Source organism: Triticum urartu, chromosome 1A (genome assembly GCF_056163025.1).
Source record: "Triticum urartu cultivar PI428250 chromosome 1A, HENAU_Tu73, whole genome shotgun sequence".
NCBI classification, from domain to species: domain Eukaryota; kingdom Viridiplantae; phylum Streptophyta; class Magnoliopsida; order Poales; family Poaceae; genus Triticum; species Triticum urartu.
Window position 1 is genome coordinate 332,722,179 of NC_141873.1, and position 15,868 is coordinate 332,738,046.

The 15,868-nt window shown below is 50.5% G+C and overlaps 2 protein-coding genes and 2 pseudogenes across 2 annotated transcripts; 2 read left to right on the top strand and 2 right to left on the bottom strand.

Moving 5' to 3' along the window:
- The first annotated feature begins 1,980 nt into the window (after positions 1 to 1,980).
- On the top strand, positions 1,981 to 11,439 carry PLR1 (NAD(P)-linked oxidoreductase superfamily protein). Its single transcript, XM_048675035.2, has 8 exons — positions 1,981 to 2,202; positions 3,271 to 3,499; positions 3,622 to 3,715; positions 3,870 to 3,993; positions 4,188 to 4,289; positions 4,391 to 4,542; positions 4,652 to 4,745; positions 11,041 to 11,439. The coding sequence occupies exons 1-8, from the start codon at positions 2,056 to 2,058 to the stop codon at positions 11,224 to 11,226; spliced, it is 1,128 nt and encodes a 375-aa protein (XP_048530992.1). The 5' UTR covers positions 1,981 to 2,055; the 3' UTR covers positions 11,227 to 11,439.
- Positions 5,323 to 8,005, bottom strand: LOC147991108 (putative B3 domain-containing protein Os03g0621600; annotated as a pseudogene).
- On the top strand, positions 8,024 to 11,007 carry LOC147991109 (uncharacterized; annotated as a pseudogene).
- Positions 11,440 to 11,537: 98 nt separating the features above from the next.
- On the bottom strand, positions 11,538 to 14,696 carry MGL (methionine gamma-lyase). The gene is made up of 2 exons (XM_048675031.2): positions 13,793 to 14,696; positions 11,538 to 12,350 (listed from the first exon to the last, which is right to left on the bottom strand). The coding sequence occupies exons 1-2, from the start codon at positions 14,574 to 14,576 to the stop codon at positions 11,752 to 11,754; spliced, it is 1,383 nt and encodes a 460-aa protein (XP_048530988.1). The 5' UTR covers positions 14,577 to 14,696; the 3' UTR covers positions 11,538 to 11,751.
- Positions 14,697 to 15,868: the final 1,172 nt, after the last annotated feature.

A 15,868-nucleotide genomic window follows, 5' to 3' on the forward strand; every position in this document is an offset into this window, starting at 1 on the left:
AAAAACATCGGCGCTGCGATTGAGGGCATGCCCCTAATGCGCAGTTTAGCGCCGGTGCATTTTCAGGGGGCAATTTTTAGCCTTTCCTGAGAGGCCAAGGCTGAAGATGCTCTAATGCCCATGGTTGATGCTCGGAGGCAAGTCCAACGCTGTGAGAGCGAGGCCACGACCGGACAGGGCGCGCGGGCGCAGTCCAGCGCTACTCGATTGCGAAATGATTCGGCGCCCCGCCCCCACGGCGACGGGAGCGCAGGAGCCGCAAGCGGCGGTGCCGCGAGTAACCCGCACGGAAACGACGCGAGGTTTGTAGAGAACCGAGGAGGAGCAGTGAGCCTGCCTAGCCAGCAGCAGCATCTAGCCCTGGAGACTTTCCACGTCGAGATCCGTGCACCCGGAAAAGCTCCTTTTTCCCCTAGCTGAGGCGCTGCTGCGCGGCCATAAATTCCCATAACTCACGGGGACGCTGCCTCTGGCGCCGGTTTGAATGCGACGCATGCAAGACGATGCCGACGCGATTGATGCTCCGGTACGTAGTCCAGTCTCTATTACTAGTAGCATCAACGGCGCCACCAACCAGGCAGCCAGTCAGTGATGGTCTGATGGAGTGGTACGTATTGCACTGCGTGCACAGTACTCCTTCGTTCGTCGTCTACGCGCAGCTCACCGTGCCCGTATGTATGGTACTCCCTTCGTAATCTAAAACAAAAATATATCTAGATACATTTCCTTTTATTCATTTTAATGACAAGTATTTTTGAACGGATGGAGTACTAGGTTTAGGACAACAGCACCAACAATTTCTTCTCTCACAGTAACCAATTTTCTTAAACACGGTTTCTTAAAATCTGATTCATTAAAAAAGGTCAAATAGAGTTGCCCAGTAAATTAACCAAAAACCGGGTGAAACCCATCACAACATGTTCGTAAAAACAAGAAACAAAGGACGACCTAGCAACCCACACAAGAACACACACGCTGTCGAGAGAAAAGCGCCGTCGAGGTTGCAATCTGGTGTCATCGTCATCACTCATCCGCGAGGGCGACTCCGACTCCACCTTCAACGACCATCGATAAAGCCCTCACCGCTCAAGCGCCTAGGCCTGCGCCTGTCGATGCCAAACAATCCACCACACGCATCGACCAATGGGAGATGGTAGTTCGGGTTATATTCAACCGGTTCGGATGGCGCTCGCATAATAGGATAGGAGTCTAGGGAGCTTATCCTTCTTTTATCATACCGGTTATTCTTGTCCGCATATATTTTTCTTTATTTCTTTTTGCTCCGTTTACGAGCTGTAAGACTTTTATGACGATACTTCCTGAATTATAAATAAGATGGCCGCATGCATCATCATGATGCAGAGAGCGAGGGTATGCCTCCATTTAAAAAAAAAAGCATGCATCGACGACCAGACAGCTTCGACTCTGTCGACAAGCATTGCAGGGGAAAAGCATGGCGTAGCAAAATACTAGAAGGGCAAATATCAGCATGCACCCGTCTTTCACGTACCAGTTACTTACCACGTGTAGCTGGCATTGCCGCGGCGGCACAACTTGAATGCAAATATCCAAATATGTATCGGCAGAATCAACAGTCTTTCAGTTTAGGAGCTACTGATCCCATTTAATTAATTGGCACTTCAGTGGTAAGACAAGGAGGATTTCATATTTACGGCAGTACACCAGTAGCCATTTCCCCCCTACAATCCTAAAGTACAACGTTTTCTTTTCTTGCAGAGAATGGCCGTGACACCCTCCAGGAAAGTTCAAGTTCGAAGCGGGAGTTTATAGAATCTTCTGGAAATAAAAAGAAATCATACATGCTCGCTGGGCTTGGGCCAGAACAAATTTAGCCCACATTCTGCTTGCCCACCGGCCCGGCTATGCACATGCCAGGAGGTCACGTGCGTTGTCTCGAAAAAAAAGGAGGTCACGTGCGATGCACATGCCAGTAAAACGCAACGCGTGCCGCATCGAAACGAATGGGGTTTTATCGCGAGACGAACGGACACGAACGAACGCGCCCCCTCCCTCCCTCTTCACCCTCCACCGACGATGGCCCAGCCGGCTGCCAAGGCGGCGCCGGCGACGCCTTTCTCGTCGCAGCCGCACGGCGGAGGCGTCCTCCTCCGGCGACCTTCGTCACCGCCGCCGCCCGCCGCGGCGCTGCGCCTCGGACCCCTCTTCTGGCCGTGGCAAAAGGTCCCGACACGCCAGCTCTCCTACACATGTCTCCTGCATATTATACCGTTCGGAATGCGGCGATTTCACATCAATTTTGCATGAATTTCATAGCGACGACCTCGAGTCGCGCAACCATCGGAGCACTTCCCCTGTTTTTGATAAACTTGCAGTCTTGCTTATCCAGAATTCCAGAGCCTTAAACTATAGTAGCACTAGCGCCGTGAACTGTGAAGCAGGCATGCAGGGCTTGGTGCAGTTTTTGACACAGCATCAGACTATCGACACAACATTGAATGGTTACACAGCACCCTCTCTTCCACACTGCGTTGCCGATTTCACGACATGACATGAGCTGTGCTGAACCTACAGTACAGTACAGCTCGCCATCAAAGAACATGGCGAGTAGATGAGACACGAGGACAACCGTCTGAACTCGCACACACCCACACTTGTTCACGAGGCAGGAACGCGATTAGATTAGCAGTAGCAGTAGCAGTACTTTAATCTGTGGTGTCCCAGGGGCTGCGGATCAAACGGAAAAAAGCCCCTGTTCGTTTGGTTCAGAGCTATTGTCGATATGCATTCTGATTCTGCCGTTCCTCTTTACCGAAGCCGTGCACGGCGACCCAAAAGTTCCACATCGCGTGAGAACGGGTTAGAGGCTTGACAGAAGGTTGCTGTTGCTGTGCTTATTTTAACTCTAGGTGGGTGAAAAGCTACTGACATAGCGTCTCTAGTAAAATTGGTTGATAGCACCTCTAAAGAAAAGGAGAAAAAGGGTTGGTTGATTCATCAGACCATCGTCAAAACAGGCAGAGGGTTAGTTGACCTGATTAGCTCTTATCCCTCTTCCACAAAGTCCTGATGGACTAGTGAAACATTGAACTCTTAACAAGTGCAGTGTCCAGAAATCTGTAAAGCCAACTCGCTAATTGTTCATCTTTGTATGCTCACATGACAGTCTGAACCATAACATGCAACGCAATCTTCAGAAAGAAAATGAGGACTGTACAATTAGTACGTTAGGTTATCAACTCTTGTTCACTGAATTCTGCTCAAGGTAACATTGCTGTTTCACAAATGTAGGTGAAAGTTGGGCCCCTTTCAGTTTCCCCCATGGGTTTTGGAACATGGGCTTGGGGCAACCAGCTGCTCTGGGGCTACCAGGAAAGCATGGATAGTGAACTGCAGGAGTGTTTCAATTTGGCTCTGAAGAATGGGATAAACCTTTTCGACACCGCCGACTCTTATGGAACTGGGAAGTTGAATGGCCAAAGCGAAAGGCTGCTCGGAAAATTTATCCGCGAGTGCCAAGGTTTGGATTGTTGGATAGCATAATTTGCTTAAAATGAATTCAGCAACCGTGAACCGATACTTGTTCTATCATTTGTATGGCTTAAAATTTATGACACTTTCTATGCCCTTGTATTGTCACAGGGCCAATAAAGTCTCCAGATGATGTGATTATCGCAACTAAGTTTGCCGCGTATCCTTGGCGACTAACGTCAGGCCAGTTTGTCAACGCCTGCAAGTACTCCTCCAATTTGTGTGCTTAATGTACATCAGCCATATTTCCTTTTGTTCAATCCATTCAATGGATTCGTGCAGAAACATATAGCTCAGACGGAGCATATCTGAGAAGTTGCATTAGCTTCTAATCACCTTGCGGAGTGCCTCTTTTGCAGGTCATCATTAGAAAGGTTACAGATCGATCGGCTCGGAATAGGGCAGCTGCATTGGTCTACTGCTAACTATGCACCTCTGCAGGAGCGCGCTCTCTGGGACAGTCTAGTTGAAATGTATGACAAGGTTGCCATTTTTTCAGACAAATCATATCATGCCATCGATATAAGTTTCTGAATTCCTTTCTACATATGTATGATTTGACTATCATTTCTTCAGACACATAACTGGCCAAAGTTTCTGAATTATGATTTGTGCAGTGCACACGCCATGCTATGTTTCCTATCATTCATTTGACTGGAAGTTTGTGGCGTTTTCAGGGTCTTGTCCGAGCCGTGGGTGTGAGCAATTATGGGCCGAAGCAGCTTGTGAAGATCCACAGCTACCTAGCATCCAGAGGTGTCCCCCTGAGCTCAGCTCAGGTTAGCTGCGAGAAAATGGCTGGCCGTGCATCTTCGGCCTATTGGGCCTAACTATACTTCTCATTCAGTGTAGTTATGCCTCAAACTTACTGTAAATGCAGGTGCAGTTCTCGCTGCTGAGCATGGGCGATGAGCAGATGGAGCTGAAAACCGTGTGCGATTCCCTGGGTGTTCGGCTAATCGCTTATAGCCCTCTTGGGTTGGGCATGCTCACCGGGAAATATGACGCCTCTAACCTTCCAAATGGGCCAAGGTAATGGCCGATGGGGGACGAGCGAATATGCGCCGTTTCCCTTTTCTGAATTTGCATTGCAGTTCATGAGTGTATGTTCTTCTCTTTCTCAACATATCCTGCAATGCAGATCTGTGTTGTTCCGGCAGATTCTTCCTGGGCTGGAATCCCTGCTGTCTTGCTTGAAGAGTATTGCCGACCGAAAGGGCAAAACCATGTCCCAGGTACGTGTTTTCCTAAGTGCAGAACGACTTTGGAGTGACCCAAATTGAGGGATCTGTCACAGCAAGTGGTCTTTTTTTTACATAGTAAGTGCAGAGTTCCTGAAATTTGGCTTTACCCTGCCAGAATATGTTAGGAAACCATGTGCATGCCGTAATTTGACATCTGGTTTTTTCTTTCAATCAAGGAGCTTTATTAAACACTAAGAAGGATTACAATCATACTGTAAAACATCAGTAAGAAAAGCAGGAATGAAGTCTATCATAAGGCATCTCCTTCTAGTGCTGCTAGCCTGTTTTGCACATCTCTGAGCTGCCTCATTGGCTTCCCTACGATACAGGCATAACTCAACACAGCTACCAAAAGCTCCTCCAAATTCTTGAATCTCTATGAAAATTGCAGCTTCTTTTTCTCGTTTGCTAACAATAGGGGAAAATATCTGGTACACCGAAGCTTGTGGTGCTACCGGTGCACCGAACTCACATTGTGCTTTTAAAATGTTCAAAAAAAATTGAAAAAAAATTAGCACACTCATACAACAGGTTGTCACAAAAATTCAACTTATTCAAAATATAACTCAAAAAACAAAAATGAAAAATTCAACACTAAATAGTACATAACATAACTTGGGCTTTAGATTTGGCCCATTATCACACCGATGTCAAATTTGTCATTTTTATAGCTCAAAAAATATTTCATATTTTTGTACGAATTTTTGTGACATCATACATTGATGTTGCGTTAACGTGCTAGAATTTTTTTTCAGATTTTTTAAAACATTCTATGGCATCCGGTGCACCGGTAGCACCACAAGTGCGGGTGCACCGGATACATTCCCCTAACAATAGCTTTGCACCAGCTACGGTATGTCTGGGACGTGCGCATGCAGCTAGGAATGTGAGGCGGTTTAGGCTGCAGATGGGCACAGGCATTAGTCGGCAAGATCAAGCCCATCCCACTTAGGCCCTGTTGGCTTCGAATCACATGTAGATTAGCTTCACTCGCAGAATTTGCTTTACCACTCAAGTACGCTTGGACGTGCTTCTGGCAATTGCATTGAAAAGGGTCTGAATCTAGATTCAGCTTCACTGTCAAAGATGATTACAAATAATTGTTTGTTTCAATTTCTATTTTTTCCTACAAAAATCTGCTGCCTAAAGTTGAAACAAACAGGGCCTTAAAATGTTCCATGGGATCTCACGGTTAAGGCCAAAATTTAGTGGGTTCTTCTACGGGAAAACTTTGTTTTTTGCCACTCTAGTTTTTGCCTACTTTGCATATGCCACTCTAGAATTTGAGATATCACTTTTGCCACTCTTAGTTTTTGACAATACATCACAAATGCCATTCCGTGGCAAAAGCAATAACTTTTCATTTCACTTTTGCCACTCTTAGATTTTGACAATGTATCACAATTGCCACTCTAAAATTATTGCTTTGCCACAGAATGGCAATTGTGATGTATTGTCAAAAACTAAGAGTGACAAAAGTAAAATGTCAAATTGTAGAGTGGCATAAACAAAGTTGGCAAAAACTAGAGTGACAAAAACAAAGTTTTCCCCTCAGACCACCGGAGCCCATCTGTCCAACACGTATCAGCCACTTGACAGGCTCCCATGGCCTACTCGGTAGATGTTGTGTATCGCTCCATGCGAGCAACAAGCCTTAAGTCACTTGGTTGCCAGGTCGCTTCCCTAGCTGCTAAAAAATTCAAATATATTCTTGTTTTCGAATATTGGTTGGATTTTTTAATGTTTCATTTTCAAACTTTGTTCATAAATTCAAAACAATTGGGTTAAAAATGTGTTTCCAAATATTGTTTTGAAATTTCCACTGTATAAAATAATATACTATAAATTCAAAAACGTGTTCATGTTTTCAAGAATTGTTTGGAATTTCAAAAAACTTCCCTGTTTAGAAAAATCACAAATTCCAAAAAATTAGGCATTTTCCAAAAAATGTTCCCATTATAAAAAAGGTTCTGAGATTTCAAGAAAAAAAAGTTCATCGGTTAGAAAATAGATAGGCGCGACACAACCGACAAGGTTTTGCACTGCCAACAAGCGAGGCTTCCTTGAAGGAATCACCGTACTCAGATGGCCACATGGGGCATGTTTGGTTGCCGTAGGTCTACAGTAGCTGCATTGCATAGCCTTCTCAACTCAGTCTGGCTATGCAAATGCAGCCTCAAATGCTCCATCTGCAAGTTGTTTGGTTGCTTGCATGCCCTCTTGTCGGCATGGGCTGAACCACATTGCCCGGTGTTTGGTTGTCCTGCATGTAAGTGGACAAATCCAAGGCATGGTGTTTGGTTGTATGCAACGCCTGATGTGTGGTAACCTCTTTGGCTAGTTGGTGAGGTTACCAGCACACTTCGGCACAATCATGTACCACACATCATCAGCAGAGTAGAGCATAAACAGAGCATCAACTACTTAACAGCATAGTTCAGATAACATAGTACCACACATCATAACGATAGTTCAAACACTTCAACGCATAAACCATAAAGCAGACTCGATAGTACTTAGGAAGGAGGTGCCCCGGCCCTAGTCCCTGGCGGCGAAGGCTTCGTCGTGCTTCCCGCACTTGTTTACCACCTCAATGCCATCGTCATCGAAGATGATGACCTTGAGGCTGTCGGGAGTCAGGAGCTTGAACGTCACCATGTAGCCGATCTTGATCTGATGAACGGCGGCGTAGGTGGCCCAACCCTGATCCAGGGTCACCCTGCCGTTCATCAGCTTCACTGTCACCCTCCAGGAGCAGCCGGTGTTGTTCCTTGGCTTGAACTCCGTTGGCACCGCGACGAAGTGCTTGGGGAAGTCCAGAGGCAATGGGGATGCACTCAAGCTTTGGTGCAAGGATGACCTTGCAGAAGTGAGTTGGGCCACCCTCCTCATGGTAGTGGCCGTAGTTGCGGCGCTTGCTGCTGAGGGGCTCCTCCATGCGCTCGTCGTCACCAACCATTGGCGTCTTCGGTTCTTCCTTGGCGGTGGGCGGCAGCACCACCTCGGACATTGGATGAACCAGCTCCTTCCCCTTCTTGTCAACGGTCGGGAGCACCTCCGTGCCCATCTCATTGCTTTCCTCGATCTGCACATAATTCATGGACTCAGACACAGCACAGAGTTCATGGCTTATTGAAGAGCATGTAGTTAAAATGACATGACTGTCACTCTGCCTCCTCGCCATCGCGCCTATATTTACTCACCCTGACCACCACTACTTACCCACTCCCTCTCTTCTCTCACTATCAACCTTCCTCCTCTCCATCGCCATGAGCTCCAACTCCAACACCAACCCCTTCCCTTGGGGTATTGGCTGGAGGGCCTTCTTCCTCGGATGGTTGGCTAGTGACCACACCAAGTTCGAGAACACCATGAAGGTGTGCTCGAACTTCGGCTCCATGCCTGACATGCAGAAGGAATCTGATGCAGTGCTCATAAGGGCCATTGCACAAGACTTGAAGACGCTGATTCCTAACCTAGCGAAGGGCGCGATGGCAGTCGACATCATTCGCTAGGTCATGAATCAGGCCATCTCCGACGACGCTAAACAGAGGAAGAGGTGGTCCAAGTACAAGAACTATTGGGCTCCTAATGACCGTCGTGCCGCAGTGTACTGGGAGACGACAATCGTGCCGCCGGCGATCATCGGTGGGGAGCCTAATGAGGAGTAAGAACCGGTGCAGATGCCAGTGAGGGCGCCGGAGCCAGGCCGTCGTACCTGGCAGATCGACCTCGACTCCGCCGAGGACGAAGACGACCCGCCGCCCCGCACGGCGATGGACAAGAAGATGAAGGCCAGCCACTCGACCCGCCGCTCTGCACGCCTCAACGGCCGCCACGGTTAGCCCGTGTCTGTTGTGTACCCCAAATCCCCCAATCCCCCTTCTAATTCAACCGCATCTACCTCTATTCTGATCTTGCATGAACTAGAAAAAAGTCCATTTTACTCCCTTAAAGAAAATGGGTGGTTCGCATAACCCCCTGAACTTTTTTTTGGTTCAGTTAACCCCCTAATCTATCCCAAACCGTTCAAAAATCATCTCTAGCTGGTTTTTGAGCCCATTTGCTGACATGGACACAGTCAAGGCGGTATTTGACCGGTGGGGTGTGGGGCCCATTCGTCAATCGAATCCCCACTCTCCTCCTCGACGCCTAGAGAGCATAATCGACGCTTGGTTTATGCCGCCGGCGCTGTAGTTCTTAGCCCGCGTGGCCAACACCTCCCCCTCCCCTTCAATCCATGTCCTAGAGCTTCCCCTCGCTCTACTATACGCTCATGCCAAAGGACTTTATCCTAGTCACCCTAAATCACCGGCGACTATGTCTTCTTCCCCGCCTCTGGCATCGACTGTCGCCGCCTCGATCTCTTCCTCTAGTGAGCCCCGCTTCTCCTTCTCTGCTTCCTAAGCACCGTGGTGCTCCTTTGAAGCTGACCGTCCCATCAATTTGGAGCTGCGCGTCCCCGAGGAGCTCTCCCCGCATGGCCAAGCTCCAGCCCCCACTGCTGCTATGGGTGGCGCACTGCGCGAGTAGGCTACATAGATGAGGGAGGGAACGGAGAGGCTCCGGAGGAGCAGGGGCTCACCTAGGGGGTGCTGGCACAGGAAGGGGGACCAGAAGTGCTCTGCAGCGACGCCATGGACGCCGAAGGCGGCGACTGGGGCGCAGGCTTGCGGGGAAGGGGTCGCGGGCCTCATCGGGAACCTGTCCAGAAGGTGCGTGAGGTCGTCTCGCGTCAACGAAGGGGTCGTGGAGGTCGGGGGCGCGCTGGTGATGGCGGATTTTAGCGTGGTGGCTGGCGGCAATGGCGAGGAAGACGACGATGCCAGGCTCGATTGGGGTTGGCTTGGCACAATGGATTTGGCAGAGTTGAAGAGGGTAACGAGGCAGATGATCCCGACATTTTGGTGTGGCTCTATGCTTCCTCCGGCCACGTGCACGGCGATGGTGGCCGTCGACCGAAGCTCGGGCACTCTCGGGGTGGCTGCAGATGTGGGAGAGAAGGCAGAGGAGGGCCCCACTGGTCAACAACGCTTTGACCTCGTCCATGTCAGCAAAACCACCGGTGCAAACCCACCAATGACGATTTTTGAACGGTTTGGGATAGATTAGGGGGTTAAGTGAACCAAAATAAAGTTCAGGGGGTTATGTGAACCACTCATTTTCTTCAAGGGAGTAAAATGGACTTTTTTCCATGAACTAGTATGAACTCGTCTGAACTAGTATGAACTGCCATGCTTATCTACCTCTATTCTCCATTCCCCTCTCCGCCATGGATTGAATCTACCGCCGGATCGAACGCGAAAAAGTAGTGCATGACGAACAGAAAAGTGCTTACCGCCATTGCCGCGGGCCAGGTGATGATCCGCTCGCCGGTGATGGAATCCGGTGGTCTTCTTGCTCTCTTCCGATCCGCCGCCGCCGGGGGAGTGGGGGAGAGTGAGGAGGGGGAGCGGTGAGGGGTGGTGAAGCTAATAACTACCGGCGCTTCGGGAAGCGGCGCAGCTTCTCGAGTGTGACCGCGCGCGTGCAGCCGCCGCCGCCCACGGGCACTGCTCGGGCCTGGCTCCAGATAAACTGTCGATTCGAGCGTTCCCAGGGAGCCAGGCCCAGGAGTGCTTTAAACATCGTGCCATACAAGCCCAACAATGTATGCAGCCAATCAAACATGCTGTTTTCTTTTCGTGCGGACCTGATTGGGCCTCACGCAGGCAACCAAACACGCCCCAATTGAAGTCACGACCACCCGCGACGCCCCAATTGAAGTCACGACCACCCGCGACGTTTTGCAGTGACAGTGTCTTTGCCCATGTTTTGTGGGATTGTACTTGCCCGCCAAGCCCACCTACGTATTGGGTGGGCTCCCCACTATTGGCCATGTGTCAGGATCATGTGGATTGAGGTGTGATTTCCACGGGCAGTCCCACGTGTAGCTTGAGAGATGGTCATGCTCTTGCGGTCTTGCCACGCGTAAATTTTATTTTTGAAAAGAATGTATCCTCCATCCTCTGCATTGATTGATGCACATGCCGCATTTTTTCCATTTAAATATGCCAAGTAAAAGTCAAAACATCGACATTGAACAAATTGGCGAACATACCCATTATCTCCAAAATTCCACCGCAAACCCGATGACATGTGACTGAATACGACAAGTACACTACCGCTAGCTAGAGTTTTCAAGAAGAGATCTTCCCACGTTCGTCAATATATATGTCATACATATACAAATATGAAGAAAAAAATTGACACTGATAAACAAAGCATGACACTTCACTGAACGCAGGTGGCTATAAACTGGTGCGTTTGCAAAGGCGCAATTCCGATTCCCGGCGTGAAGACAGTGAGGCACGTGGAGGACAACTTGGGCGCGCTCGGCTGGAGGCTGAGCCCTGATGAGATCTCAGAGCTGGAAGCCGCGGCGATGGAGTGCCCCAAGAAGATGGTTCAGAACATATTTCAGACCGCATGAGCAAACTGGAAACTGCAGTAACGCCAATATTAAACACGACAGCAACCTGAGACAAAGAGCAGAGAGATACCCTACGTTTTGTGCAGAAAAGAGACATGTTGCTTCCTCTTCTCTGCCTAGTTCAGAGTTCAGTTCAGAACTTAAGAGTTCAGAGACATGCCATTGTGAATTCTGACTAGATATCTAGAGCTTTAGCTGATTGCTGAAACAGTATTCTGGTGTTGGTATGGACAGCAACTAGCCACAGTAAATGCAGAATCGAAGCGTGCGAGCGAAAAGAAAAATCGGGATGGCAGTTGACAAATCATCACTGACAGGAAATTACGCCAATTTATTCCGATAATACATGCATGATGCATCTTACAGTACGCTCTTCAAAGACTAATCAGGCGCGCTGCTTAACACACTGGCATGTCCAGATGGCGCTTAACCGTACTTACTTAGCTAGTAATGGTAGGAGTATATAATACATTACATGCCATGAGGCATCAGGGCTTGGTGGTTCACGCAAAGCCTCTCGGGTCGTCAGACGGGCTTGCCGTACTTGGCGGCGGCGGCGGGGGTGTCCTGCTGCTGCATGAGCGCGAGGGCGCGCTCGAACTGCGCCCAGCGCTGCTCCAAGGTGCCGTTGTAGCCGACGGACATGCGGATGAGGCCGGGGGAGATGCCGGCGCGGGCGCGGTCCTCCGGGTCCATCTCGCTGCTGGTGCTGTTGCCGGAGCAGGACATCAGGGTGTCGTAGAAGCCGAGGCTGACGGCCATGAGGCCGAACTGGGTGGTGTTCTGCAGGTGGTACATGAGGCGGTTGGCGCGCTCCTCGGTGCCCATGTCGAGGCACAGCATGCCGCCGGCGCCGTAGCCCGGGTTGCCCATGGCGCGCAGCCTGGCGTGGTGCGGGTGGTCGGGCAGGCCCGGGTAGGTGACGCGCAGGCCCTGGCGCCGCATCCGGGCCGCGAACTCGGCGGCGCGCCGCGAGTGCTCCTGCATCCGCAGCGGCAGGTGCGGGAGGCGCGCCGCCAGCTCGGACGCCACCTTGGCGTTCATCGTCGGGCCCAGCAGCATCAGCGCGCCGTCCTGCAGGTCCATCATGGAGTTCACCAGGCTCGCCGGCCCGCAGATCGCACCTGCAATCGTCAACACTTGTTAGTCACTACTACTTGCTGCAAGATTTCACATAGGTTGATCAATTAGATGCATGCAAGTTTGCGAGAGATCAGTTGTTTGTTTGGTTCGGTGTATCGCGCTAGGCACCAAAAGCGTAGCCACAAGAAACCGTCGGCGCCGTAGAGCGATGCCATGGCAGGACTACTACGGACCAAAGAAAATGAATGCGTGGGGTGTGCACCGTTCACGGGCTGGCAATTATTACTGGCAAGAGGAACAGCTCGCTCGCTCGCGCAATGATCGACCAGATGGCGCGAAAACGCGCAAGGAGCCAAAGGAGGACGACCCCGTAGGGTAGCGTCGTCCATGGACCGTGGAGGGCTAGCAGGCAGCCGAGGCTCCATCATTCGCGTCCGGCCGCGAGACGATCGACGGTGGTGGTGGTGGCATGCGAGGGAGCGTACGCGTGCACGGCCAAAACGGGTTAGGTGGGACACCACACGCACTAGCTAGAGATAAGTAGCTGCTGCTGGCTACAGACGAGTACTCGTAGTACGTATACGTGTGTGGGTGAGCATCGCTGACTCATCGCTTCGTCCTTTTGGGCCTTGTCTGCACACGGGGGTGGCGAGTGGCGACCACCTTGCGTGGGGTGCAACAGTGAGAGGCGTCCGTGTCGAGAGCCTCTTTGCATATATGCATGGTCCCGTAAAGTGATGTCCGGCCACCGGCAGTGAATTACCCGCTACTGAATTCTGCTTCTAGAGTTAGGCATAAGTAATACTAGTACTAGTGTTATATGACGAACTATGTAAACTATGATTAAGATTGGTCATATCATAATGGTTTAGCGCGGGGTACCATTTTCTCCTAATTACTCATCGCTGTTCCATAATTTTTTACCATTTTCTCCTAATAATTACTACTCATAGCCATCCCATCGTTATTCCAGACCGTTTTTTAAACATGGATATACTTTTCTTTTCTTTTTTTCTAGTAGTTGAACCTATACAGCCCCGGGATGTCCTTTTCCATTCGTCCCGTGTCTCAGGGCATTGCATGTGAGCTAGCACTGCTGCTTTGAGCGTAGCTTTCCCCACCATGCATGGTAGCACGTACAATATGTCTGGGTGTGTCAAGTGATGCTACTGCCGAAGTTTTTTCCTAACTTGCAGAACGAATGAGACGTCCGGATTACGATTGTTTCACGCCAGTTAAATAAGATGACGGTTGACTAAAAACGTGGGGTAGTTGCAATCCAAAATAAAAAAAACTAGGTACGTATGGACTTTGTCGAACTGACTTTTAAGTTGGGGAGATAGGCTTGCATGCGTGGGACTTTTAACCAGCATACGTGGGTCGTTCTACGCAACAGCTGTTGCCGTTCCTTGTCTTTGCATGCGTGCATGGAACATGCATGCAACATAACTTGGGAGTACTTCTTGGATGTGTGCGTCCTTACCGGCGATGATGTCGGCGCCGCCGCTGATGAACTTGGACACGCTGTGGACGACGATGTCGGCGCCGAGCCGCGCGGGCGAGACGACGACGGGGGTGAAGGTGTTGTCCACCACCAGCTTGGCCCCGGCCTCGTGCGCCACCCGCGCCAGCATCGGGATGTCGGCCACGGCCAGCGTCGGGTTCGACATCGTCTCCACGTACACCACCCGCGTCTCCCCCGGCCTTATGGCCGCGCGCACGGCCGCCTCGTCGTCCGCGTCCACGAACGTCGCCTGCACGCCGGAGGTGCGCGGCAGGAACCGGGACAGCAGCGCGTGGGTGCCGCCGTACAGGCAGCGCGACGCCACCACGTGCCCGCCGGCGCCCACCAGCTGCATCAGCACGCAGGAGATGGCCGACATGCCGGACGCCGTGCAGTAGGCGGCCTCGGTCCCCTCCAGCGCGGCCATCTGCCGCCCCAGCGCCAGCACCGTCGGGTTGAAGTGGCGGCTGTAGATGTACAGGTCGCCGCGCTCCGGGCCCAGCTCCCCCGTGAAGAGCCGGCGCATGGTGTCCGGCTCCATCACGGTGAACGTGGCCGAGGCCTCGATGGACATGTTCACGCCGCCGTGCTCCCCGAACTCATGCCGCGCCGCGGCCAGTGCCGCCGCCGGGTCCGACTCCCGGCGGCGCGCCTTGGGCGCCTTCTCCTCCGTGCTGCCGTTGTCGTCGCCGAAGCCGTCGTTCTGCGGCGGCGGGCGCTTGAGGAGGGTGAGGGGCTCGGCGGCGGCGAGGACGTGGGCCATTGGGATCGTAGGACGGATGACTGGATGTTTTCTTTTTGCAGAGAAGAGAGCGCGAGCGGGATCGATCAAGAGCTGTGTGGGGAAGCTAGCAGGGGACGGTGCCAATTTATAGCCGATGATCAGGAATTCAGGATCTGGCAGGTAGTCCGGAGTTGGGAGAGCTGCGAGCCGTGAACGTGGACATACGTACGGGCACAGGATTGGAAGGAGCAACGTGCCGGGGCAAAAGAAAAAGAAAAAGATCGTACCGTTCTTTGTAAATTGTAACGTCAATAATAATGCACGGCAAGTGTAATGTTGATGTATATAGACGTATTTTAGAGTATAGATTCGTTTTGTATGTAGTTCACATTAAGATCTCTAAAACAGGCTTTATATTTAAGAGCAGAGGGAGTAAATTTTATGGGACAGTTCGTAAGCTAATTTGCCCTTTAACCGGCTGGCCAGGGTGAATGTGTACGTACAAACAAAGCAGGTTCAATGCACTTATGTTCGGCGGTGAAAAGAGACGGCGTCCATGTTCAATGAACCGAAACGCAGGCCTCCTATACGAAGGCGACCATTACTAGCAGCAGTCAAAATTGGCCGCCATGCATGCTAATTCTGGTACGTACTCCACAAAGATAGACGATTCGTGCAGATTTCGAATGAATCTGGCCATGAATCTTCCCAAATCTGGCAGGAAAAGTGAGCATCCGAAGGCAAACCGTATCAGGATGCTGCGTCTATCCGCATCTGGGCTCGCCATTTTTTTAGATGGATGCGTTCCATCACGATCACGGAGTCACGAGTGTTTGACTGATCCTAGCTGGCCCATCGACCAGAAGGCAAACTCGTGTTCAACTTCTCCTTCCAGACCAAACGTATTGGCGTGCGTGTAATCGCGTAACTGTGCAAGTTCTTTTCCTTCTTGTTCTGAACGACGAACTCGATCACAGCCACAGGGTTTCTGATAGGAAATTCTAACGAGCGAACTTTGAATTTCAGTACTACAATGCCAGCCAATCCCGTGCGGAAGTTCTACTTGTGTGCAAACACATCACCATCAAACCACGATTGATATGCAAAAGGAAACATTGCTAGTGCACACACAAATAAGAGAGTAGAATCACTAAGTGCGCACAAGCAAAAATCAAACGTGCTCTTAAAGAAAATAAAATTACATTCAAAATCTTGAAGGCTTCGAAGTCTTCTTCCTAACATTCATTCATTTAAAGATGTTTTATGAAAGAAAGAAAGAAAGAAAAAAATTTTAGCCAAAAGAGCAAAACAACTACTCTTTTGGGGGTATT

Coding starts and splice junctions, on each gene's coding strand:
- PLR1 (XM_048675035.2), top strand. CDS start 2,056: ATGGCCCAGCCGGCTGCCAAGGCGGCGCCGGCGACGCCTTTCTCGTCG. Junction 3,994..4,187: donor TAGTTGAAATGTATGACAAG/GTTGCCATTTTT, acceptor TGGCGTTTTCAG/GGTCTTGTCCGAGCCGTGGG. Junction 4,543..4,651: donor AACCTTCCAAATGGGCCAAG/GTAATGGCCGAT, acceptor CCTGCAATGCAG/ATCTGTGTTGTTCCGGCAGA.
- MGL (XM_048675031.2), bottom strand. CDS start 14,576: ATGGCCCACGTCCTCGCCGCCGCCGAGCCCCTCACCCTCCTCAAGCGC. Junction 12,351..13,792: donor CGGCGCCGACATCATCGCCG/GTAAGGACGCAC, acceptor TGACGATTGCAG/GTGCGATCTGCGGGCCGGCG.